General features: G+C 46.2%; 2 protein-coding genes across 2 annotated transcripts in view; both read left to right on the forward strand.

Annotated features, from left to right (window-relative positions):
* Positions 1 to 5225: 5225 nt before the first annotated feature.
* LOC115146488 (synaptojanin-2-binding protein) lies at positions 5226 to 14276 on the forward strand. The gene is made up of 4 exons (XM_029688592.2): positions 5226 to 5432; positions 10759 to 10895; positions 11237 to 11332; positions 12216 to 14276. The coding sequence occupies exons 1-4, from the start codon at positions 5366 to 5368 to the stop codon at positions 12366 to 12368; spliced, it is 453 nt and encodes a 150-aa protein (XP_029544452.1). The 5' UTR covers positions 5226 to 5365; the 3' UTR covers positions 12369 to 14276.
* Positions 14277 to 19132: 4856 nt separating this feature from the next.
* Positions 19133 to 26201, forward strand: part of LOC115146532 (deubiquitinase DESI2) — a 25016-nt gene continuing 17947 nt past the window's right edge. The window contains exon 1 of the mRNA XM_065004389.1: positions 19133 to 20864. Coding sequence (XP_064860461.1) covers positions 20826 to 20864 — 39 coding nt within the window. The 5' untranslated portion in view covers positions 19133 to 20825. The remainder of the gene's footprint in view (positions 20865 to 26201) is intronic.

Raw genomic sequence — 26201 nt, forward strand, 5'->3', positions numbered from 1 at the left:
CTGATTCTGATTATTTTGCATCGCAGTGTTTAAAGAAGTAGTTTGGGATGTATGCCCGGTTATGTTAAATTAATCAAGAGGTGATGCTATATATATATATATATTTAATATATACCACCTGTGTATATATATATATATTTAAATTCATATATACCATCTGTATATATATACACAGGTGGTACCACTGGTTGAAGGAAATGACGTTTCAACTCATCCAGTTAATCCTGTTGAGACTCGGCCCTATTAGGCTCATGTAGAGTGTCAGGTTCTGGTTTGTTTGGTGTAGGGCGTAGTGGAGACTTCTTAAGGGAGGGAGGGGGTGACTCATTTTTCCAGTGGCGTTTGGAATGTAGGCGAGGTTCTAGAGTTAGCCTAAGGGAGGGGGAGGGGTGACTCATTTTTCCAGTGGCGTTTGGAATGTAGGCGAGGTTCTAGAGTTAGTCTAAGGGAGGGGGGGAGGGGTGACTCATTTTTCCAGTGGCGTTTGGAATGTAGGCGAGGTTCTAGAGTTAGCCTAAGGGGGGGGAGGGGGTGACTCATTTTTCCAGTGGCGTTTGGAATGTAGGCAAGGTTCTAGAGTTAGCCTGGGGGAGGGGTGACTCATTTTTCCAGTGGCGTTTGGAATGTAGGCGAGGTTCTAGAGTTAGCCTAAGGGAGGGGGAGGGGGTGACTCATTTTTCCAGTGGCGTTTGGAATGTAGGCGAGGTTCTAGAGTTAGCCGGGGGGGGGGGTGACTCATTTTTCCAGTGGCGTTTGGAATGAAGGCGAGGTTCTAGAGTTAGCCTAAGGGAGGGGGAGGGGGTGACTCATTTTTGCAGTGGCGTTTGGAATGTAGGCGAGGTTCTAGAGTTAGTCTAAGGGGGGGAGGGGGTGACTCATTTTTCCAGTGGCGTTTGGAATGAAGGCGAGGTTCTAGAGTTAGCCTAAGGGAGGGGGAGGGTGACTCATTTTTCCAGTGGCGTTTGGAATGTAGGCGAGGTTTGGAATGCGTTTGGAATGTAGGCGAGGTTCTAGAGTTAGCCTAAGGGAGGGGGGACTAATTTTTCCAGTGGGGGAATGTGGCGAGGTTCTAGAGTTAGCCTGGGGGGAGGGGGTGACTCATTTTTCCAGTGGCGTTTGGAATGTAGGAGGTTCTAGAGTTAGCCTAAAGGGGGGGAGGGTGACTCATTTTTCCAGTGGCGTTTGGAATGTAGGCGAGGTTCTAGAGTTAGCCTAAGGGAGGGGGAGGGGTGACTCATTTTTCCAGTGGCGTTTGGAATGTAGGCGAGGTTCTAGAGTTAGCCAACATAGTCGTTTCATTACTCATCATGAGAGATTAAAAAAAAAAAAAATTATCAATAAGGAAATGTTTTGAATTTGTCAGGAAGCTTGATTTGTATTTCGTCCTTGATATAGTAAGGATGTATCTACTATGTCTTAATTATAACTAAGTGAGTCTTATAAAAAGATCTGATCTGTCCTCTCATAAAATATTTGATCTGTCCTCTAATAAAAAGATCCAATCTATCCTCTTATAAAAAGATCTATCCTCTTATACCTCCCTAAAGGACTGCAATATGGGAGATGGCATCTCCCTAAAGGACTGCACCATGGGAGATGGCATCTCCCTAAAGGACTGCACTATGGGAGATGGCATCTCTCTGAAGGACTGCACCATGGGAGATGGCATCTCTCTGAAGGACTGCACCATGAGAGATGGCATCTCCCTGAAGGACTGCATCATGGGAGATGGCATCTCCCTAAAGGACTGCACTATGGGAGATGGCATCTCCCTGAAGGACTGCACCATGGGAGATGGCACCTCCCTGAAGGATGGCACCATGGGAGATGGCATTTCCCTGAAGGACTGCACCATGAGAGATGGCATCTCCCTGAAGGACTGCACCATGAGAGATGGCACCTCCCTGAAGGACTGCACCATGAGAGATGGCATCTCCCTAAAGGACTGCACCATGAGAGATGGCATCTCCCTGAAGGACTGCACCATGAGAGATGGCATCTCCCTGGAGGACTGCACCATGGGAGATGGCATCTCCCTAAAGGACTGCACCATGGGAGATGGCATCTCCCTGAAGGACTGCTGCATCATGGGAGATGGCATCTCCCTGAAGGACTGCACTATGGGAGATGGCATCTCTCTGAAGGACTGCACCATGAGAGATGGCATCTCCCTAAAGGACTGCACCATGGGAGATGGCATCTCCCTGAAGGACTGCTGCATCATGGGAGATGGCATCTCCCTGAAGGACTGCACTATGGGAGATGGCATCTCCCTGAAGGACTGCACCATGAGAGATGGCATCTCCCTGAAGGACTGCTGCACCATGGGAGATGGCATCTCCCTAAAGGACTGCATTATGGGAGATGGCATCTCCCTAAAGGACTGCTGCACCATGGGAGATGGCATCACCTCTTTATTGGAATATGACTTTACCCAGGTGAGCATCACATTCCATAGAAACCTTTTATTTGCTGAGCTGTGTCTGTCCTGTCCTGCCTGCAGCTGAAGATCCTAGTGGAAGAGGACTCGTTTAAATTAGCTGGGGGTGGGAACCATTGTCTGGAGTATGAGCACAGAGCCGGAGGGTTTGAAGACATCACCCTGCTGCGTGTAGTGGCGGGATGTCACTCTACAGCGTGGACCCTAGTATGATCTAACACTCAGAGACTACGGGCTGAGTCCCAAATGGCACCCTATTCCCTATGTAGTGCACTACCTTTGACCAGAGCCCTATGGCACCCTATTCCCTATGTAGTGCACTACCATTGAGCAGAGCCCTATGGCACCCTATTCCCTATGTAGTGCACTACCTTTGAGCAGAGCCTATGGGCAAATGGACTGGATGGGTAGGGTTGCAGGTCACGTGTACCCCTTTTCACACTACAGGGCCGACCAGAACCAAACTGTTTCTTAGCTCATTATCCATCCACCGTTGTTCCTGGAACTGGGCTGAAAAGGACAATGTGAAAACAGAATATCTAGGGCCGGCTCAGTGCAGCTTGGTTTGGCTCAGTAGTGTGAAAAGCCCAATACAGTATGTTCTTTAGGCAATGGGGGAAAATGCCCTTTTTCTTATAATTCTGGGCACAATCAAATGACTGTCGTATATTGTGGTAGATAATGTATGCAAATGAGGGAAAGGAACTAGACTATGTGACGGTAGCAGAGGAGGAGAGATCTGCTTTGAATGTCTCTTACCGTTCTTGGGAAAGTAACCTCGTTTATTTTATTTTACCTTTATTTAAAAAGGCAAGTCATTTAAGAACAAATTCTTATTTTCAATGACAGCCTAGGAACAGTGGGTTAACTGCCTGTTCAGGGGCAGAACGACAGATTTGTACCTTGTCAGCTCGGGGGGTTTGAACTTGCAACCTTCTGGTTACTAGTCCAACGCTCTAACCACTAGGCTACCCTGCCACCCCGCTCTGCATGAAATGTCTAGGCCAATGGGGGCGTGTCCTTAGCATTTCACAATGTTTTCATGACAGCAGAACAGTAGGCTTTGGCTGTATTTGATATTTTATGTTTTATTTAAACTTGGCAAATCAGTTAAGAACAAATTCTTATTTACAACGACGGCCTACCCCCAGCCAAACTCTAACGACGCTGGGCCAATTGTGCACTGAGATGCAGTGCCTTAGACCATTGTGCCACTCGGGAGCCCCCAAAATATGTTAGTATATTTTACTGTCTATAATCACAGTTTTGGTTCACCTTTCAGAGTTATGGTGTGTGTGTGTGGGTGGGTGTGTGTGGGTGTGTGTGTGTGTGGGTGGGTGTGTGTGTGTGTGGATGGGTGTGTGTGGGTGGGTGTGTGTGTGGATGGGTGTGTGTGTGTGGGTGGGTGTCGGACTGAAAATCAGTGTGGCTTTTGCTTTGAACCACTTTATTTTATTGCTGTGAGGCGGTGAGGCGGTGAGGCGGTGAGGCGGTGAGGCTGTGAGGCTGTGAGGCTAGATGGACTTGGTTGGACAGACTAGCATAATAGACGGAGCCTTTGGGTGGCTGCTCTCGGTCTTCTTTTAGCTAGATCTAGCTCGTAAATCGTAGCAAATGTGTATCTTTTAATTCGTCAGTATTAATCTTCGACTGTCTGTCATCTCCCGATTTCACTTGAGGATCACATCAGGTTATCACTGATTTTATTTTGCAAAAAATGATTGCAAGAAGACAGATCTACAGTAAAAATGTGATTGAACTGTAGTAAATCAATGCATGACTTTGTAGATTCGTTGCCAAAGACAATGTATTGTTTTAATAATAAGGGTTGTCTAAGACAAAGGTATTGTTTTAATAATAAGGGTTGTCTAAAACAAAGGTATTGTTTTAATAATAAGGGTTGTCTAAGACAAAGGTATTGTTTTAATAATAAGGGTTGTCTAAAACAAAGGTATTGTTTTAATAATAAGGGTTGTCTAAAACAAAGGTATTGTTTTAATAATAAGGGTTGTCTAAGACAAAGGTATTGTTTTAATAATAAGGGTTGTCTAAAACAAAGGTATTGTTTTAATAATAAGGGTTGTCTAAAACAAAGGTATTGTTTTTATAATAAGGCTTGTCTAAGACAAAGGTATTGTTTTAATAATAAGGGTTGTCTAAAACAAAGGTATTGTTTTAATAATAAGGCTTGTCTAAAACAAAGGTATTGTTTTAATAATAAGGCTTGTCTAAGACAAAGGTATTGTTTTAATAATAAGGGTTGTCTAAGACAAAGGTATTGTTTTAATAATAAGGCTTGTCTAAGACAAAGGTATTGTTTTAATAATAAGGCTTGTCTAAGACAAAGGTAATTGTTTTAATAATAAGGCTTGTCTAAGACAAAGGTATTGTTTTAATAATAAGGGTTGTCTAAGACAAAGGTATTGTTTTAATAATAAGGGTTGTCTAAGATTACAGAGTGCTGATACATTAAGACTGGTTATCAATGGGGTTTCTACAGCTACAACAGTCACACATTGCTCTGCCTGAAGTACACCTTCATGTGCAACTGTCTGAGGGGAATCTGTTCCTAGACCTGTACCAAGGAGAAACTACCCCAGTGCGATTATCATTAGGTTCTTACAATTCTGTACAAATACCCCCAGTGGATAGGCCAGGCACCCCCAGGGGTACTACTACCCAGCTAGTACCCCCAGATTGAGAAACATTGGTTTCTCTTGATCGACAGTAACAGTTACGGGTGGTTCAATCAAAGGTCACGAGTAGAGCAGTAGATTGAAGAGCATTCTGGGAAGTGGAGTTCTAGTCCATCAGAGGGCAGGAAACTGCAGGCAATCGATACGGTACTCCTGTATGAGTTCACCTTCACATTTATAACTACCCTCAAAAACAGCTATTTAGCTTGTCCTCTGGATTCCTAACATCATGAACGGGTCAGCAATGTATACTGCGCCTATCGTGCTGGATATAAAGTTGAAAAGAGGACCACAAGGTAAGAAAATAGCTTTCAGTCGCAACTCTGAAATATCTACTGTTAGTTGGCAAGCTTGCAAACGGATGGCCTGGATAGCTAACTGTTCTTAGCTAGCTGGCTGTCTTTATTTAATTTATGCCAATTTGGTAGCTAATCTGGATATTGCAAATAGGCTTCAATTTGAACGCCACGAGATCGGGGTTTTGCTACTGAGCCAAATGAGGACCTAGCTAGCAGTTAGCAATGCTAACTACACTAAACTAAAATATAAACGCAACAAACAATTTCAAAGATTTTACTGAGTTACAGTTCATATAAGGAAACCAGTCACTTGAAATGAATTAATTAGACCCTGATCTATGGATTTCACATGACTGGGAATACAGATGTACAGTACCAGTCAGAAGTTTGGACACTTCATTCCAGGGTTTCCTTATTTTTACTATTTTCTACATTGTAGAATAATAATGACATCAACACTGAAATAACACACATGGAATCATGTAGTAACCAAAAAAAGTGTAAAACAAATCAAAATATATTTTATATTTGAGATTCTTCAAGGTAGTCACCCTTTACCTTGATGACAGCTTTGCACACTCTTGGCATTCTCTCAAACAGCTTCATGAGGTAGTCACCTGGAATGCATTTCAATGAACAGGTATGCCTTGTTAATTTGTGGAATTTCTTTCCTTAATGCATTTGAGCCAATCAGTTGTGTTGTGACACGGTAGGGGTGGTATACAGAAGATAGCCCTATTTGGTAAAATAGGAAAGGAAGACCCAGAGTTACCTTTGCTGCATAGGATAAGCTCATTAGGTACCAGCTTCAGAAATTGCAGGCCAAATAAATTCTTCACAGAGTTCAAGTAACAGACACATCTCAACATCAACTTTTCAGAGGAGACTGCATGAATCAGTCCTTCATGGTTGAATTGCTGCAAAGAAACGACTACTAAAGGACACCAATAAGAAGAAGAGACTTGCTTGGGCCAAGAAACACGAGCAATGGACATAACACCAGAGGAAATCTGTCCTTTGGTCTGATGAGTACAAATTAGAGATTTTTGGTTCCAACCGCCATGTCTTTACGAGATGCAGAGGTGGTGAACGGATGATCTCTGCATGTGTGGTTCCCACCGTGAAGCATGGAGGAGGAGGTGTGATGGTGTGGGGGAGCTTTGCTGGTGACACTGTCAGTGATTTATTTAGAATTCAAGGCAGACTTAACCAGCATGGCTACCACAGCATTCTGCAGCGATATCCCATCCCACTATCATTTGTTTATCAACTGGACAATGACCCAACACACCTCCAGGCTGTGTAAGGGCTATTTGACCAAGAAGGAGAGTGCTGGAGTACTGCATCAGATGACCTGGTCTCAACATTCACCTGACCTCAACCCAATTGAGATGGTTTGGGATGAGTTGGACCGCAGAGTGAAGGAACAGCAGCCAACAAGTGCTCAGCATATTGTTTTTCCAAGACTGTTGGGAAAGCATTCCAGGTGAAGCTGGTTGAGAGAATGCCAAGAGTGTGCAAAGCTGTCAAGGCAAAAGGTGGCTACTTTAAAGAATCTAAAATATATTTTGATTTAACACTTTTTTTGGTTACTACATGATTCCATATGTGTTATTTCATAGTTTTGATGTCTTCACTATTATTCTACAATGTAGAACATAGTTTATAAAATGTAGAAAATTGCAGAAAAAGAAAAAAAACTTGAATGAGTAGGTGTCCAAACTTTTGACTGGTACTGTACATATTTACCTCAATTAAATCGTACCCCTTCACATCGACTCGGTACCCCGTGTATATAGCCAAGTTATCGTTTCTCATTGTGTATTTGTTACGTGTTTTACTTTCTCTGCGTTGTTGGGAAGGGCCGGTTAGTATACACTTGTTTACGAAGCATGTGACGAATACAAATGAGGTTTTTCTAGCCAGTAACCTCCAGTGAGAATAGCTTTTTTATATAGCTAGCTCGCCTCAATCAAATCAAATTGTATATAGTCACATAGACATGGTTAGCGTATGTTGATGCGAGTGTAGCGAAATGTTTGTGCTTCTAGTTCCGACCATGCAGTAATATCTAACAAGTAATCTAACAATTTCACAACAACTACCTAATACACACAAGTGTAAATGAATGAATGAATAAGAATATGTACATAAATATATGGATGAGCGATGGCCGAACCGCATAGACAGGATGAGATGAGTAATGTAGGGTATGTAAACAGGATGCAGTAGATGGTATAGAGTACAGTATATACATATGAGATGAGTAATGTAGGGTATGTAAACAAGATGCAGTAGATGGTATAGAGTACAGTATATACATATGAGATGAGTAATGTAGGGTATGTAAACAGGATGCAGTAGATGGTATAGAGTACAGTATATACATATGAGATGAGTAATGTAGGGTATGTAAACAGGATGCAGTAGATGGTATAGAGTACATTATATACATATGAGATGAGTAATGTAGGGTATGTAAACAGGATGCAGTAGATGGTATAGAGTACAGTATATACATATGAGATGAGTAATGTAGGGTATGTAAACAAGATGCAGTAGATGGTATAGAGTACAGTATATACATATGAGATGAGTAATGTAGGGTATGTAAACAGGATGCAGTAGATGGTATAGAGTACAGTATATACATATGAGATGAGTAATGTAGGGTATGTAAACAGGATGCAGTAGATGGTATAGAGTACAGTATATACATATGAGATGAGTAATGTAGGGTATGTAAACAAGATGCAGTAGATGGTATAGAGTACAGTATATACATATGAGATGAGTAATGTAGGGTATGTAAACATTATATAAAGTGGCATTGTTTAAAGTGGCTAGTGATATATTTATTACTTCCAATTTTTTATTATTCAAGTGGCTAGAGATTTGAGTCAGTATGTTGGCGGCAGCCACTCAATGTTAGTGATGGCTGGTTAACAGTCTGGTGGCCTTGAGATAGAAGCTGTTTTTCAGTCTCTCGGTCCCTGCTTTGATGCACCTGTATTGACCTCGCCTTCTGGATGATAGCAGGGTGAACAGGCAGTGGCTCGGGTGGTTGTTGTCCTTGATGATCTTTAAGGCCTTCCTGTGACATCGGGTGGTGTAGGTGTCCTGGAGGGCAGGTAGTTTGCCCCCGGTGATGCGTTGTGCAGACCTCACTACCTTCTGGAGAGCCTTACGGTTGTGGGCGGAGCAGTTGCCGTACCAGGCGGTGATACAGCCCGACAGGATGCTCTCGATTGTGCATCTGTAGAAGTTTGAGTGTTTTTGGTGACAAGCCAAATTTATTCAGCCTCCTGAGGTTGAAGAGGCTCTATTGCGCCTTCTTCACCATGCTGTCTGTGTGGGTGGACCATTTCAGTTTGTCCGTGAAGTGTATGTCGAGGAACTTAAAACTTTCCACCTTCTCCACTACTGTTCCATCGATGTGGATAGAGGGGTGCTCCCTCTGCTGTTTCCTGAAGTCCACAATCATCTCCTTAGTTTTGTTGATGTTGAGTGTGAGGTTATTTTCCTGACACCACACTCCGAGGGCCCTCACCTCCTCCCTGTAGGCCGTCTCGTCGTTGTTGGTAATCAAGCCTACCACTGTTGTGGCGTCTGCAAACTTGATGACTGAGTTGGAGACGCGTCTGCAAGGCCATGCAGTCGTGGGTGAACAGGGAGTACAGGAGAGGGCTGAGAACGCACCCTTGTGGTATCCCAGTGTTGACGATCTGCGGGGTGGAGATGTTGTTTCCTGCCCTCACCACCTGGTGGTGGCCTGTCAAAGTCCAGGGCCCAGTTGCACAGGGCGGGGCCAAGACCCAGGGTCTCGAGCTTGATGACGAGTTTGGAGGGTACTATGGTGTTAAATGCTGAACTGTAGTCGATGAACAGCATTCTTACATAGGTATTCCTCTTGTCCAGATGGGTTAGGGCAGTGTGATTGCAATTGAGTCGTCTGTGGACCTATTGGGTGTGGGTCTAGGGTGTCAGCAAATTGGAGTGGGTCTAGGGTGTCAGGTAGGGTGACAATGCCCCAGGGTAGTGATTGGGGACACTGCCCTGTGTAGGGTGCCGTCTTCCGGATGGGACGTTAAACGGGTGTCCTGACTCTGAGGTCATTAAAGATCCCATGGCAAGAGTAGGGGTGTTAACCCAGGCTAAATTCCCAATCTGGCTCTCAAACCATCATGGTCACCTAATAATCCCCAGTTTACAATTGGCTCATTCATCCCCCTCCTCTCCCCTATAACTATTCCCCAGGTCGTTGCTGCAAATGAGAATGTGTTCTCAGTCAATTTACCTGGTAAAATAACGGATAAATAAATAAAAAGGGTGGAGGTGATATAGTCCTTGACTAGTCTCTCAAAGCACTTCATGATGACGGAAGTGAGTGCCACGGGGTGGTAGTCATTTAGCTCAGTTACCTTTGCTTTCTTGGGAACAGGAACAATGGTGGCCCTCTTGAAGCATGTGGGAACAGCAGACTGGGATGGGATTGATTGAATATGTCCGTAAACACACCAGCCAGCTGGTCTGTCCATGCTCTGAGGACGCGGCTGGGGATGCCGTCTGTGCCAGCAGCCTTGCGAGGGTTAACACATTTAAATGTTTTACTCACGTTGGCTGCAGTGAAGGAGAGGTTTTGGTAGCGGGACGTGTCGTCGGCACTGTATTGTCCTCAAAGCGAGCGAAGAGGTTGTTTAGTTTGTCTGGGAGCTAGACATCGGGGTCCGCGACGGGGCTGGTAACTACAAGATGAGTTGAGTTAAACGAGCGTTTCCATGGCATTTAAATCTTTATTTTAATTTTTTTGGAGTTCTGTTAACCGCTCTTCCGCATCTGCAATATTATGACAAGACTGACTGCATGGAAGTGAATTTATAGGCAACTTCTGGAATGGTTCTGCTTGTACCTTGTCCCACATAACAACATTGTAATCAGCAGACATCTCCTTCTGTCCACACCTCTCCTCCTGTCTCCAACTAATACTTTCTGCACTACCATAGTTACATAGCCTTGTCCATAGAGAGAGAGAGGGAAATAAAGTGTTCTATGGTATTTTCCTCTTTGAATATCCAGACGGTAAATCCGTTTTTTTTTTCACCTTTATTTAACCAGGTAGGCGAGTTGAGAACAAGTTCTCATTTGCAACAACACCTAGAATATGTGGACAACTACAAATACCTAAGTCAGAACCATCCAGAGTAGTGATGCTAGGCGATCAGTCAGCAAATGTCCATGTAATGAGAACTCCATACTAAGTATCTCACCTGAGAACTTTCACTTTCATTTCCTGTTCTCTCTTTCTCTTTCTTCCTCCCTCCAGGTCTGGGGTTTAACATCGTGGGGGGTCTGGACCAGCAGTATGTCCTGAATGACAGTGGGATTTATGTGGCCAAAATCAAACAGAATGGAGCAGCAGCGCTGGATGGAAGATTACAAGAAGGAGACAAGATATTGGCGGTAAACATTGACTTTCACTTTTCTTTTTTTTGAGGTTTGGAGAAGAGAACCTCGTCCCCAGCGGCTCAATTGCTAGAGAGCCGACTGGTGGACTAGATTAGAGATCAGAGGGTAAGAAGGGGGAATGTCATGTGATGTTTGAATCAATCAATCAATCAATCGTCTATCTGGGAAATTTGTATTAGGCTTGAGATTCCAGCCATCTACTGTAGAATTGTGGCTTTAATTTCATGAGGCTTTTCACTGCACGGGAGATCCTAAACGATCGTGGTACTGACAGTTATAGTCCTCGATAATGTATCAAGCTCCTATGATGTTATTTTCCCTCTGTCTTTATGTAGATTAATGGTCACAAGCTGGAGCACCTGTCACACAGTGCCGCGGTGGATCTCTTCACGTCAGCGGGAGAGGACGTGCAGCTTCGCGTGCAGCAGAGGGTGTGTGTGGGACACATTCAGATATACTGAGGGATATATAGCCTAGTGCTGTTTGGGGCCCACTGAACACAACTCATTCAGATATAGAGGGATATATAGCCTAGTGCTGTTTGGGGGAACACAACACATTCAGATATACTGAGGGATATATAGCCTAGTGCTGTTTGGGGCCCACTGAACACAACTCATTCAGATATACTGAGGGATATATAGCCTAGTGCTGTTTGGGGCCCACTGAACACAACTCATTCAGATATACTGAGGGATATATAGCCTAGTGCTGTTTGGGGCCCACTGAACACAACTCATTCATATATACTGGATATATAGCCTAGTGCTGTTTGGGGCCCACTGAACACAACTCATTCAGATATACTGAGGGATATATAGCCTAGTGCTGTTTGGGGCCCACTGAACACAACTCATTCAGATATACTGAGGGATATATAGCCTAGTGCTGTTTGGGGCCCACTGAACACAACTCATTCAGATATACTGAGGGATATATAGCCTAGTGCTGTTTGGGGCCCACTGAACACAACATTCAGATATACTGAGGGATATATAGCCTAGTGCTGTTTGGGGCCCACTGAACACAACACATTCAGATATAGAGGGATATAGCCTGTGCTGGGCCCACTGAACACAACTCATTCAGATATACTGAGGGATATATAGCCTAGTGCTGTTTGGGGCCCACTGAACACAACTCATTCAGATATACTGAGGGATATATAGCCTAGTGCTGTTTGGGGCCCACTGAACACAACTCATTCAGATATACTGAGGGATATATAGCCTAGTGCTGTTTGGGGCCCACTGAACACAACTCAGATATGATATAAGATGTGTTATTTTGTTGCCCTCTTCTCTGTCCCAACAGCCCACCATGGCCATTAATGTTCCCCCCGGTCCCAGGCCTGACGGTGACTCTTCTGTCTCCTCCTTGGTAATCCTTGTGGCTGTCCTGGGAGCTGCTGCAGCCGTTACCGTCCTCTACATGCGCTTCCAGCCACAACTGAGGAGGCATTTTTAACACGCTAATTTTCTCCTCGAAAGCATTTTTTTGTTTTTTTTGTTTAAGAGCAAAAGCTGGGACTGAACTTTGCTGAAGGCCACAAAAAGAAAAGAGGAAGAAATGAACTAGAAAAAAACCAGTAAGCCATGTTTCCAATTTATAGTTGTTCATGTGGTTAGAATTATAATTATTTGTGTATTTTGTTATTATCATAGTTGCTTAACCCAAATGATACAAGTATTTTGGTCTCTTTGCCACAGGGATAACAACCATGACATGACGAGCTAACCTTGTCGTTGTATAACTAAGAAAGGTGTACGATTCACAATAAACATGGCATTCCTACTGCTGAGCGGAGCTGTGCTCCTCAGACAGAAGGACTTGGGTGGTTAAAAAGCGTGTTTATTCCAAATATATCATTTTTTATATCCGTCAGGAGGAGAGAGATATATTTGTAGAGTTTCTAGGCAGAGTTTGAGCCCCTGACTCATTCTGACGGCTCATTAGTTTCGTGTTCTCGCAGCGAGGTTTTTTTTGTTGTTGGAAAGGGCCATGTTGTTTTCTGTCACTCAGAGGACCTTTTGTAACTGAATGGCTGATCTGTTTTGGGGGGAGCCTGGCTATGAGAACTCACTCGCTGTATATTTAGATTTAGCCCGTCTGTTTTATACAGATGCATATTAGCTATGTGTTTTTGTTGTCATCTTTCTTTTGGTTTATGTTCTGACCCCCCCCCTGTCGTAAAAACAGTCTCTATAATGGAGCAAACATACTTCCAGGTGCAGTAGCTGTATATGTGTATATGTGTGAAGGTAACGTGTTGGGAGGTTGTTCAAACTGGTCACAATGACGAGGTGGATGTTCAATCAGTGATGTGCTGTGAACATAGTAGCCTGGTCCCAGATCTGTTGTCTCCTTCTGTAGCCTGGTCCCAGATCTGTTGTCTCCTTCTGTAGCCTGGTCCCAGATTTGTTGTCTCCTTCTGTAGCCTGGTCCCAGATCGGGTGGCTCCTCCTGTAGCCTGGTCCCAGATCTGTTGTCTCCTTCTGTAGCCTGGTCCCTGATCGGGTGGCTCCTCCTGCAGCCTGGCCCCAGACGGGGTGGCTCCTCCTGTAGCCTGGTCCCAGATCTGTTGTCTCCTTCTGTAGCCTGGTCCCAGATCGGGTGGCTCCTCCTGCAGCCTGGCCCCAGACGGGGTGGCTCCTCCTGTAGCCTGGTCCCAGATCTGTTGTCTCCTTCTGTAGCCTGGTCCCAGATCTGTTGTCTCCTTCTGTAGCCTGGTCCCAGATCTGTTGTCTCCTTCTGTAGCCTGGTCCAAGATCTGTTGTCTCCTTCTGTAGCCTGGTCCCAGATCGGGTGGCTCCTCCTGCAGCCTGGCCCCAGACGGGGTGGCTCCTCCTGTAGCCTGGCCCCAGACGGGGTGGCTCCTCCTGTAGCCTGGCCCCAGACGGGGTGGCTCCTCCTGTAGCCTGGCCCCAGATCTGTTGTCTCCTTCTGTAGCCTGGTCCCAGATCTGTTGTCTCCTTCTGTAGCCTAGTCCCAGATCTGTTGTCTCCTTCTGTAGCCTGTTCTCAGACCGGGTGGCTCCTCCTGTAGCCTGGTCCCAGACCGGGTGGCTCCTCCTGTAGCCTGGCCCCAGACCGGGTGGCTCCTCCTGTAGCCTGGCCCCAGACTGGGTGGCTCCTCCTGTAGCCTGGCCCCAGACCGGGTGGCTCCTCCTGTAGCCTGGCCCCAGACCGGGTGGCTCCTCCTGTAGCCTGGCCCCAGACCGGGTGGCTCCTCCTGTAGCCTGGCCCCAGACCGGGTGGCTCCTCCTGTAGCCTGGCCCCAGACCGGGTGGCTCCTCCTGTAGCCTGGCCCCAGACCGGGTGGCTCCTCCTGTAGCCTGGCCCCAGACCGGGTGGCTCCTCCTGTAGCCTGGCCCCAGACCGGTGGGTGGCTGGCCCCCTCCTGTAGCCTGGCCCCAGACCGGGTGGCTCCTCCTGTAGCCTGGCCCCAGACCGGGTGGCTCCTCCTGTAGCCTGGCCCCAGACCGGGTGGCTCCTCCTGTAGCCTGGTCCCAGATCTGTTGGCTCCATCTGTAGCCTGGTCCCAGACATGGTGTCTCCTTCTGTAGCCTGGTCCCAGACATGGTGTCTCCTTCTGTAGCCTGGTCCCAGACCTGGTGTCTCCTTCTGTAGCCTGGTCCCAGACCTGGTGTCTCCTTCTATAGCCTGGTCCCAGACCTGGTGTCTCCTTCTATAGCCTGGTCCCAGACCTGGTGTCTCCTTCTATAGCCTGGTCCCAGATCTGTTGTCTCCATCTGTAGCCTGGTCCCAGATCTGTTGTCTCCTTCTATAGCATGGTCCCAGACCTGGTGTCTCCTCCTATAGCCTGGTCCCAGACCTGGTGTCTCCTTCTATAGCCTGGTCCCAGATCTGTTGTCTCCATCTGTAGCCTGGTCCCAGACCTGGTGTCTCCTTCTATAGCCTGGTCCCAGACCTGGTGTCTCCTCCTATAGCCTGGTCCCAGACCTGGTGTCTCCTTCTGTAGCCTGGTCCCAGATCTGTTGTCTCCATCTGTAGCCTGGTCCCAGATCTGTTGGCTCCATCTGTAGCCTGGTCCCAGACCTGGTGTCTCCTTCTATAGCCTGGTCCCAGACCTGGTGTCTCCTCCTATAGCCTGGTCCCAGACCTGGTGTCTCCTCCTATAGCCTGGTCCCAGACCTGGTGTCTCCTTCTGTAGCCTGGTCCCAGATCTGTTGGCTCCATCTGTAGCCTGGTCCCAGACCTGGTGTCTCCTTCTATAGCCTGGTCCCAGATCTGTTGACAGTTTGGCGTGACAAGGTGTCAGCATGATAGTGCCTGTCGATTTGTACTGAGGTTGATGTAAACCAGGCATCTCTTTAGAGTGTATGTCACCTCCCACGTGTTGTGTCTGAAAGAGAGATGGGTATTTTAAATGCTTCCGGGTTCACATTGAGGCTTGGGTTTATCGTTAAGGCATTTTCTGTTCATCTAATCCAGATGTGTGCGTCACGTGAAACAGTAACGGCCGTAGGCTGCATGTTTTACGGAAAGGGAAATATGTTGCTTAATCTATTGCTTTCGTTTGTTTGCAAAGGAAAACTAAATATTGTGACTTTGAAAGGAATGACGAAAGGTCAAAACCACTCCATGGGAAGCCATTCTGTTGATCCAGTCCTCTGATAACGGCCTGATGCTGCCACCTAGTGAACGTTTAGCATTCCTGCAGCTCATCCAATCACTGTAATAGACGCTGGACTAACTCGGTGTCATGGGGTGTGCAGCAGGCCCTGTGTTGTCCTAAATGGCGCCATATTCCCTATCTAGTGCATTACTTTTGACCAGGGCCCAATAGGTAGTGCTGCTGGAGCGCGGGGGAGCGCACTCTTTTCAATTTGAGAATACACATAGCTGGTAAAAATATTTCTGTAATTCCATGAAAAACCAAATAAATATGTATATCAGCCTAAAGGTAACATTCGCTTTAGTGCGGTGCCGAACTGCGGCAACACGCGTCGAAAATAGGGCGGTTATTGAGAACGGGCTAGGTGGCGCGGGTATTGACAACGGGCTAGGTGGCGCGGGTATTGAGAACGGGCTAGGTGGCGCGGTTATTGAGAACGGGCTAGGTGGCGCGGGTATTGACAACGGGCTAAGTGGCGCGGGTATTGAGAACGGGCTAGGTGGCGCGGGTATTGAAAACGGGCTAGGTGGCGCGGGTATTGAGAACGGGCTAGGTGGCGCGGGTATTGACAACGGGCTAAGTGGCGCGGGTATTGAGAACGGGCTAGGTGGCGCGGGTATTGACAACGGGCTAGGTGGCGCGGGTATTGACAACGGGCTAGGTGGCGCGGGTATTGACAACGGGCTAAGTGGCGCGGGTATTGACAACGGGCTAGGTGGCGCGGGTATTGAGAACGGGCTAGGTGGCGCGGGTATTGAGAACGGGCTAGGTGGCGCGGGTATTGAGAACGGGCTAGGTGGCGCGGGTATTGAGAACGGGCTAGGTGGCGCGGGTATTGACAACGGGCTAGGTGGCGCGGGTATTGACAACTGGCTAGGTGGCGCGGGTATTGACAACGGGCTAGGTGGCGCGGGTATTGACAACGGGCTAGGTGGCGCGGGTATTGACAACGGGCTAGGTGGCGCGGGTATTGACAACGGGCTAGGTGGCGCGGGTATTGACAACGGGCTAGGTGGCGCGGGTATTGACAACGGGCTAGGTGGCGCGGGTATTGACAACGGGCTAGGTGGCGCGTTCTCTCCTGGTCCAACACGCTCTGCGCTCACTGCGCGCGGGCCAAATCCTACATAACAAGAACAGACAGAAAACTAGAGGGGGTTACTAAAACGGCTGTCCTCAAAACCCTTGTATTGGACTCACCTTGTCTGAGTGTAGCCTATGCCTTGAAATATCTCATAGGCCTAATGATTTAACTAGTATTTTACGTAAAAGGACCAAATATAATAGCGTAGGCTATAGCATAGAAGTAGGACTAAATTACCTTAACACCAAAAAACACTTTCAGGATGCACATTGAAGCGGAGCAGTTGCATTTCTTTCCCTCGTGCGGCGTGTTGCCTCGGCAAGATATAGCCTATGCTTTCTATGATCGAAAACAAAACACACGAAAGACTAATAGTTTTATCTAAATGCCTGTGGTATTGGGGGTTTTACCTGTATGTAGGTGTGTGACCCTGCTGACTTCTAGGAAGTGAATGAGTTCAATAAGTACATGCCAAGGAAGAACCAGATCAGGACAGTAGTGTGGTAGGCTTGCGTCACTTGGACCGCGATAATATAGCTGTGATGCCAATGCTGTGTGTTTTTGTTTTGTTTTTGATGACGTTAGGGCACCTATTAAATTCATGTTGAATTTGCGTGCACCAGTCATTGTAATGTAAATTTTAGACTGTTCGTGTATCACCTTGGACTGGAGTCAGGACACCGAACTGGACCTCAGCCAGACACTGGCTGTCCCATCACTTGAGTACGGCATATCACCTCTCCAAACTGATTGTTTCAAATGGCATTCATGATTATTGGTATAACAAATTAATTGCTGTGGAGTTTTGACCTAGTTAGATTGCCAGATCTCTACACTTTGTCCATGAAACAAGAATCAAGCTAGTATGAAAATAGATGATATGTAAAATAAAATAAAAGCTGACCTCTCTATGTTTATTCTGCTTCTATGTGTCCACCAGTTTGGTGTAGTATAGTTCCACTTTTGATCGACTTAAAACCTTTGCCACGAATTGTATTGAATTGGGTCAGTGAACTTTGTGGAGCAGAATAAATTGTGTTGCCCTATTCTCACTTGACTTGACACTAAAAACGTTAGGAAACTAGAATGAACATTGGACTTGTCATGTGGTGTAATGATTTTTATGGGAATATAAGATGAAAGATCAAATAAAAGTGTAACAAGTTATGTTTGTACTAGATATTTTCTAGACAAGGAGGCTAAGTTGAATTAACCTGAGTGACAGTGTCTGTCCTGTGCCATCTTGTCGTTCCATTGGCTTGACAACGAGCAATGGGATGCCATCAAGTAAGAAGTATTGTATTTACTGTGGGCACTGACAGAACACTTGTAGAGCCCGTGGTGGACAAGAATCTAAAGGGAGTTAATGGTATTATATGGAGTCATAGGGGTGACACTAACAATTACTAATCTAGTCTGTAGTGTGTCCCAAATGGCACCCTATTCCCTATGTAGTGCCTACATAAGCCTCTGATCAAAAGTAGTGCACTATATAGGGAATAGGGTGCCATTTCAGACAATACTATGTATTTGTTTTCATTTAAAGCACATTAGGTGTCTGAAATAACTCATTATCTTCCCTTTTTATTATCACTTTTCTGTAAGAGACCTACTGAATGCCGCACATTCTAGTTCACAATTCATGTATGTTTTTTGCCCTATATTGTTGTTAGCCAGTACTATATTTTTGGATTATCAATGTTATGCATTGTATAATTTTTTTGCCTTTAAAATAAAGCAGTATTTTGTTTTCAAATTGAATAAAACAATCAAATAAATAATCATTTATGGTCATAATGTTTCCCGGTATTCTTCTTGTACGTATTTGTATATCCTTGTCTCCTACTGTTTTTGTTGTAATGCACTGTACCTGGGGTGGCAGGTAGCCTAGTGGTTAGAGCTGACAAGGTAAAACATCTGTCCTTCTGCCCCTGAACAAGGCAGTTAACCCAATGGTTCCTAGGCCGTCATTGTAAATAAGAATGTGTTCTTAACTGACTTGCCTAGTTAAATAAATAATAAATCACCCTAATGCATGGGTCTCTCTCTATACTCATGTTCTGCACAATTTAACATTACTACAGATTCTGCAGTAAAGATTCCACCCTGTGGCTTTGGATGATAAATCATTTAAAAAGGGATCTCTTGGTAAAAGCTTTGTTGACTTCTGCAACTCTCTGCCCATTTATGGAGCCCTTTATCAATTTGTGGCGGGGAGAATGTTGGAGGCAGCACGATATTGCAATCAAACATTTATGCTTGATCCGAAAATGTGGTCGGAGGCGCCGAATGTATGGTGCGACTCAATTGCGGAGCCTCGGGTGGCATGCAGAGGCCAGATTGAGCAAATTTTGTAACAAGGCTGAGGGCTTCATATAGCTCAGCATTGACATAATTCGTGGCGGAAGACATTTACTCGTTCCCGTTCACAGAGAAGCATGCCCCCCTCCCCGGCCCGTACAGAGGGCCAGCTGCGACGCGCAACACAGGTCATGGCTAGAAGGGATACAGCGTTTGTTAAATTAACATACACGTTTTAGCTTTTTTCCCCCTAATCCTTTTCCTAATTCTCTGAACCTGCGACGTAAATTCTAACCTGCTACGTAAAGCCAAATCGGACAAATACTGTATCAAATCTAGTCATAACCCGCACGCACCACACGGTTCGGATGATTTCATTCACTTTCTTTTGAGCAGTTTCTGGAGACCGGAGGACACCTTTTTTTTTTTTTGTTCCGGTGAGAGATAATGATGTTGGGATGGGGAGGATATCATCGGACAGACAGGCGGAGGACAGGAGCCAACTACAGGAAAACGACTCGACTCTCAATCTGTCTGTGTGATGAAAAGCCACATCATCCGCGACTGTTGTTTACTAAACTCAACTGATTCACCAGCTACAATGATCATGGCTTGGATACGTCCTATACCTGCGCTATTGCTAGCTTTTACCACCACAGCTGACAAGACAAAAGTGAAGCTTAAAACAATACGGAAATCTATTGTCAGCTATCTGTTATATGCTATCTATCTATATATCTCTATATTTTTTTGGCCTTATCGCCGCCTTTGAGAGAAGTGATATTCTGCAGTTAATATCCCGGATTCGTACAAAAAGCATCACACAGATGAACCAGATACTCGGGTGATTAACCAGATACTCGGGTGATTAACCAGATACTCGGGTGATTAACCAGATTCTCGAGTGATTAACTAGATACTCGAGTGATTAACCAGATACTCAAGCTCTGTTAAAATGACTGTCTTCAAAATGGAAAGCAGTCGGTAGGAGGCAAGATCAGGTGGGACCATTCTAGCCAATGAGAGGACAGATCTCCGATATAAAGTTATTTTTTTCTCTCAAATGTTTCCGCGATATCACGTGTCCTACTTATACCGGTAACGTTACACTCATAACAACTTAAACAATACGAAACGTCTATTCGATCAAATAAGCCACACCTTGCAAATAAACCATTACTTTTTTGTTAACCAAATTCCACACTCATTGTAAATAAGAATTTGTTCTTATTCACTGACTTGCCTAGTTTAAATAAAGGTTAAAAATAAAACTTTCAAAAAACGCCACCTGCTGGATAAGACAGATTTTGGGCCCATTTATCAATCTCTCTTCGTCTCAACCTCTGATTATCATCATCGTCCTCCCAGGCCAGCTGTGCTGTTTTAGCTGATCGCAGTTGATGCGATAACGGAGGCAACCGAAGGTTTGGTTTCCAGAGCCCTTATTTTTCTTGCTTGGTAATGGGCCTTGTTAATAAAAGTTCTGCAACTGGCTAGTTCGAGCTAGCTAGGGAGCTAACTACACGGATTTGTTTTGTGCGTGCCTGTGGTCTTTACAGCCAGAAAGCGAAATATTACGTTTCCCCGCTTTGATATTTGATACTTTTTTATCGACCTAGATACTCGTAGCTTTTTAACGGACAGAATTATTGGACAGAATGTATAATTTTGGCTGAGGACAGAGTATGACAGACATTATTATAATAACCATCATTCATCTACCCTGGGGCTCCGTTCAGTCCAATACGCCGCGGTGTGTGTAGCCCATCCGGGAAGCGCACATCAGCAGAGTACCATCCTATGCGCCTCTTGGGTGTCGAGGGCGAGAGGTGCTAACTGTTCCCAGAGCAATTACGTCGGAGGGAGAGGACGACGTTGCCTTGCCATCTCAGGATTAAACCATGGCTAATGAACCTGTCATCCTTAATGTGTATGATATGGTAAGATTGTGTGTTTACACTCAGTGACATTATTTTGCATGGGAATCAATGTAACATACTTAACCTACTATTGTCACACACACACAATATACAATATTTAGTCTCTTTGCACACACACACACACACACACGCGATTTGTTCTATCCTCGTGGGAACCTAAAATGAATTTCCATTCAAAATCCTATTTTCCGTAACCCAAACCCTAAACCTAATTCTAACCCCTTTATCCTCAAGGGGACGTGGCAAATGTCACCACGAGGGATTATTTTTCTTGTTTTACTATCCGTGTGGGGACTTTTAGGGGATTGTAGGGTCCCCACAAGGATAGAAAACCAACACACACACACAGGGATGGATTTGACAACCAGGCAGGTGCATAGTTGGCTCCTCACCTCTCCTCTGATGTCTCCAGGTCAGCAGTCACAGATGAGGACCCCAGTGGAGCTGAAAGTCACAGCTGCTAAAAACGCCTGATTAAATCCCAGTGTTGCTCTGCTTTGTTGGGAGTAGGGACAGCCTGGGACCATAAATCAGCATTTCTACCACACCGGCCTATTGTAACAGTATTTTGCTCGAAACTCCACCATTTAGACCGGCCCACTGGGCTAAAGATGTACCGGCCCACTGGGCTAAAGATGTACCGGCCCATCTGGGCTAAATATGTACCGGCCCATCTGGGCTAAAGATGTACCGGCCCACTGGGCTAAAGATGTACCGGCCCACTGGGCTAAAGATGTACCGGCCCATCTGGGCTAAAGATATACCGGCCCACTGGGCTAAAGATGTACCGGCCCACTGGGCTAAAGATGTACCGGCCCACTGGGCTAAAGATGTACCGGCCCATCTGGCATTTGCCCGGACTGCTCTATGTCTGGGACCCTCAGGTTGGCACACTACAGGTCATGCAGGGGCTGCTGGAGAAGGGAGAGAGAGAAGGGGTCGACCCCAGAGAGAGAAGGGGTCGACCCCAGAGAGAGAGAGAAGGGTCGACCCCAGAGAGAGAGAGAAGGGATCGACCCCAGAGAGAGAGAGAGAGACCCCAGAGAGAGAGAGAAGGGTCGACCCCAGAGAGAGAGAAGAGAAGGGTCGACCCCAGAGAGAGAGAAGAAGGGGTCGACCCCAGAGAGAGAGAGAGAAGGGGTCGACCCCAGAGAGAGAGAGAGAGAGAAGGATCGACCCCAGAGAGAGAGAGAAGGGGTCGACCCCAGAGAGAGAGAGAGAAGGGGTCGACCCCAGAGAGAGAGAGAGAAGGGGTCGACCCCAGAGAGAGAGAGAGAGAAGGGATCGACCCCAGAGAGAGAGAGAAGGGGTCGACCCCAGAGAGAGACAGAAGGGGTCGACCCCAGAGAGAGAGAGAGAGAGAAGTGATCATGGGTTGGGACTCGGGAGCACCTCATTGAAAAGCAATGAGTTGATTTGAAATGGAATTGGCCCCAACCCTGGTTCGCTCTAGTCCTAAACACTTTTTGAATAACAGCAATAAGAACCTAAGACAAGTGAAGACAGGAATACATTTGAATTACTGTACTCTGTGCCTGTGCATTGAGAGAACTGAAGGAGTGATGGGTTGATTTCTAAAAGACAGTGACGCAGAGAGAGAGAGAGAGAGAGACAGACAGAGATATTGGAGGATGGGTGTGAAATGAGGCATGATATTTCTGCATGGAAAGACAATGTAATGTGGGAGTTCCCCGGAGACTGCGAGCATCATTCCAGCGTTTAGACTGCAAAGATGCAAGACATGGTTTTACCAAATACTAAAGGTGATTCTTTCAGTGGTGTGCTAGATAATGTCAAATTCAAATGAAAGACCAATAGCAAAGCACTCCAGTAATCTAGTCCACAAAATAAAGTTAGCTTCTTTGCCTTATCAGTTTACCAATTCTAATTAAGACAGAATAGTTGGTTGGATACCGTATGTGCGAGCCTGCAACAGTAAGCTTATAGATCGTGTTTCACTAGCACCGTGTCAGTCAGGAAAGTCTCTTTTATCTATTATTAATGGAGGCTCCAGCTGGTGGGCTGTGAATGTCTTTTACCCCCCTTCCCACCCCACATACACGGGTACAGGAGGAGGTCTGATTGCGAGGCTGGAATATGTTCCCGGGGATTTATCTGATGGCATTGAGAAGTTTATCACATCAGTCACAGGCTTCATTAATAAGTGCATCGACGACGTCGTCCCCACAGTGACCGTACAAACATATCCCAATCAGAAGCCATCCATTACAGGCAACATCCGCACCGAGCTAAAGGCTACAGCTGTCATTTTCAAGGAGCGGGACGCTAAATCCAGACGTTTGTAAGTAATCTCGCTACACCCTTCGATGAAACATCAAACATGGCAAAGCGTCAATACAGGACCAAGATCGAGTCTTACTACACCGGCTCTGACACTCGTCGAAAGTGGCAGGGCTCGCAAACTATCACGGATTATAAAGGGAAACCCAGCCGTGAGCTGCCCAGTGATGCAAGCTGAACCATGCATAAGACCACCAGCTGTTCTGGACGACTGTGTGATCATGCTCTCTGTAGCTGATGTGTGTAAGACCTTTAAACAGGTTAACATTCACAAAGCCGCAGGGCCAGACGGAGTGTGCGTTGACCACCTGCCAAGTGTCTTCACTGACAGTCCCAACCTCTCCCTGACCCAGTCTGTAATACCTACAAGTCCCAACCTCTCCCTGACCCAGTCTGTAATACCTACATGTCCCAACCTCTCCCTGACCCAGTCTGTAATACCTACATGTCCCAACCTCTCTCTGACCCAGTCTGTAATACCTACATGTCCCAACCTCTCCCTGTCCCAGTCTGTAATACCTACATGTCCCAACCTCTCTCTGACCCAGTCTGTAATACCTACATGTCCCAACCTCTCTCTGACCCAGTCTGTAATACCTACATATTTCCACCATAGTCCCTTTTGCCCAAGAACGCCAAGGTAACCGGTCTAAATAGCTATCGGCCCGAAGCACTCACATCTGTAGCCATGAAGTGCTTTGAAAGGATGTTCATGGCTCACATCAACACCATTATCCCAGAAACCCTAGACCCACTCCAATTTGCATACCGCCCCAAAAGATCCACAGATGATGTCATCTCTATTGCACTCCACACTGTCCTTCCCCACCTGGACAAAGGGAACACCTACGTGAGAATGCTGTTAATTGACTACAGCTCAGTGGTCAATACCATAGTGCCCTCCAAGCTCATCACTAAGCTAAGGACCCTGGGCTTAAATACCTCCCTCTGCAACTGGATCCTTGACTTCCTGCTGGTTAGAGTGGGCAACAACACATCCTCCACGCTGACCCTTGGCATTGGGGCCCCTCAGGGGTGCGCGCTTAGTACTCGCTGTTAATCCACGACTGCATGGCCACACACGACTCGGTGGTAGGCCTGATCACCGACGATGATGAGTTAGCAAGGATGTCCAAGACCTGGCAGTGTGGCGCTAGGACAACAACATCTCCCTCAAAGTCAGCAAGACAAAGGAGCTGATCGTGGACTACAGGAAACGGAGGGTCGAGCACGTTCACATCGACTGGGCTGTCATGGAGCAGGTCGAGAGCTTCAAGTTCATCGGTGTGTCCACATTACTAAGGAATTATCATGGTCCTACCACACCAACACAGTCGTGAAGAGGTCACGACAACAGCTTCTCACATTCCGGAGGCTGAAAAGATTCAGCATGGGCCCTTAGATCCTCAAAAAGTTATACGGCTGCAACAATGAGAGCATCTTGACTGCCTGCATCACCGCTTGGTATGGCAACTGCTTGGGACCCGACCACTAGGCACTACAGAGGATATTGCATACCGCCCAGTCACTGGGGCCGAGAGCCCTACCAGCCAGGACCTCTACACTAGGCAGTGTCAGACGAAGGCCCTAACAGTTGTAAAAGACTCCAGCCACCTAAGTGATAGACTGTTCTCTCTGCTGCTGCTCGGCAAGCGGTACCAATGCACCAGGTCTGGAACCAACAGGACCCTGAACAGCTTCTACCCCCAAGCGAAATACAGTGTATTCAGAACCCTTGACTTTTTCCACAATTTGTTACATTACATCCTTATTCTAAAATGTATTCAATTGTAATTTCCACTCAACAGTCTACACACAATACACCATAATGACAAAGCAAAAAAACAGATTTTTAGAAATGATACACGTTTTATTAAGCATAAGAAACTGAAATATCACGTTTACATAAGTATTCAGACCCTTTACTCAGTACTTTGTTGAAGCATCTTTGGCAGTGATTCCAGCCTGGAGTCTTCTTGGGTCTGACGCTACAAGTTTGGCACACCTGTATTTGGGGAGTTTCTCCCCATTCTTCTCTGCAGATCCTCTCAAGCTCTGTCAGGTTGGATGGGGGGAGTGTCACTGCACAGCTATTTTCAAGTCTCTCCAGAGATGTTCAATCGGGTTCAAGTCGGGCGCTGACTGGGCCACTCAAGGACATTCAGAGACTTGTCTCGAAGCCACTCCTGTGTTGTCTTGGCTCTGTGCTTAGGGTTGTTGTCCTGTTGGAAGGTGAATCTTCGCCCCAGTCTGAGGTTGTGAGAGCTCTGGAGCAGGTTTTCATCAAGGATCTCTCTGTACTTTTCTCCGTTCATCTTTCCCTCGATCCTGACTAGTCTCCCAGTCTCTGCCACTGAAAAACATCCCCACAACATAATGCTGCCACCACCATCCTTCACCGTAGGGATGGTGCCTGATTTCCCCCAGACGTGACACTTGGCATTCAGGCCAAAGAGTTCAATCTTGGTTTCATCAGACAAGAACACCTTATTTGTCATGGTCTGAGAGTCCTTTAGGTGACTTTTGGCAAACTCCAAGCGGGCTGTCATGTGCCTATTACAAAGGAATGGCTTCCATCTGGCCACTCTTCCATAAAGGCCAGATTGGTGGAGTGCTGCAGAGATGGTTGCCCTTCTCGAAGGTTCTCCCAACTCTGGAATTCTGTCAGAGTGACCATCGGGTTCTTGGTCACCTCCCTGACCAAGGCCCTTCTCCCCTGATTGCTCAGTTTGGCCGGGCGGCCATCTCTAGGAAGAGTCTTGGTGGTTCCAAATTTCTTCCATTTAAGAATGATGGAGGCCACTGTGTTGCAAACATTTGTTGGTACCCTTCCCCAGATCTGTATCTCGACACAATCCTGTCTCGGAGCTCTGGCAAATCCTTCGACCTCATGGCTTGACCATGGTACCTGGTACCTGGTACCGCAGGTATATAGCCATGTTATTACCTCCCTGTATATAGCCATGTTATTACCTGGTACTTCCTGTATATAGCCATGTTATTACCTGGTATTCCCTGTATATAACCATGTTATTA

Source organism: Oncorhynchus nerka, linkage group LG18 (genome assembly GCF_034236695.1).
Source record: "Oncorhynchus nerka isolate Pitt River linkage group LG18, Oner_Uvic_2.0, whole genome shotgun sequence".
In the NCBI taxonomy this organism is placed as follows: domain Eukaryota; kingdom Metazoa; phylum Chordata; class Actinopteri; order Salmoniformes; family Salmonidae; genus Oncorhynchus; species Oncorhynchus nerka.

Bases quoted from the DNA above. Each gene is read 5' to 3' on its own strand.
- LOC115146488 (XM_029688592.2), top strand. From the start codon at position 5,366: ATGAACGGGTCAGCAATGTATACTGCGCCTATCGTGCTGGATATAAAG. The intron at 5,433-10,758 runs GTAAGAAAATAG...TCCTCCCTCCAG, and splicing joins GTTGAAAAGAGGACCACAAG to GTCTGGGGTTTAACATCGTG. The intron at 11,333-12,215 runs GTGTGTGTGGGA...CTGTCCCAACAG, and splicing joins AGCTTCGCGTGCAGCAGAGG to CCCACCATGGCCATTAATGT.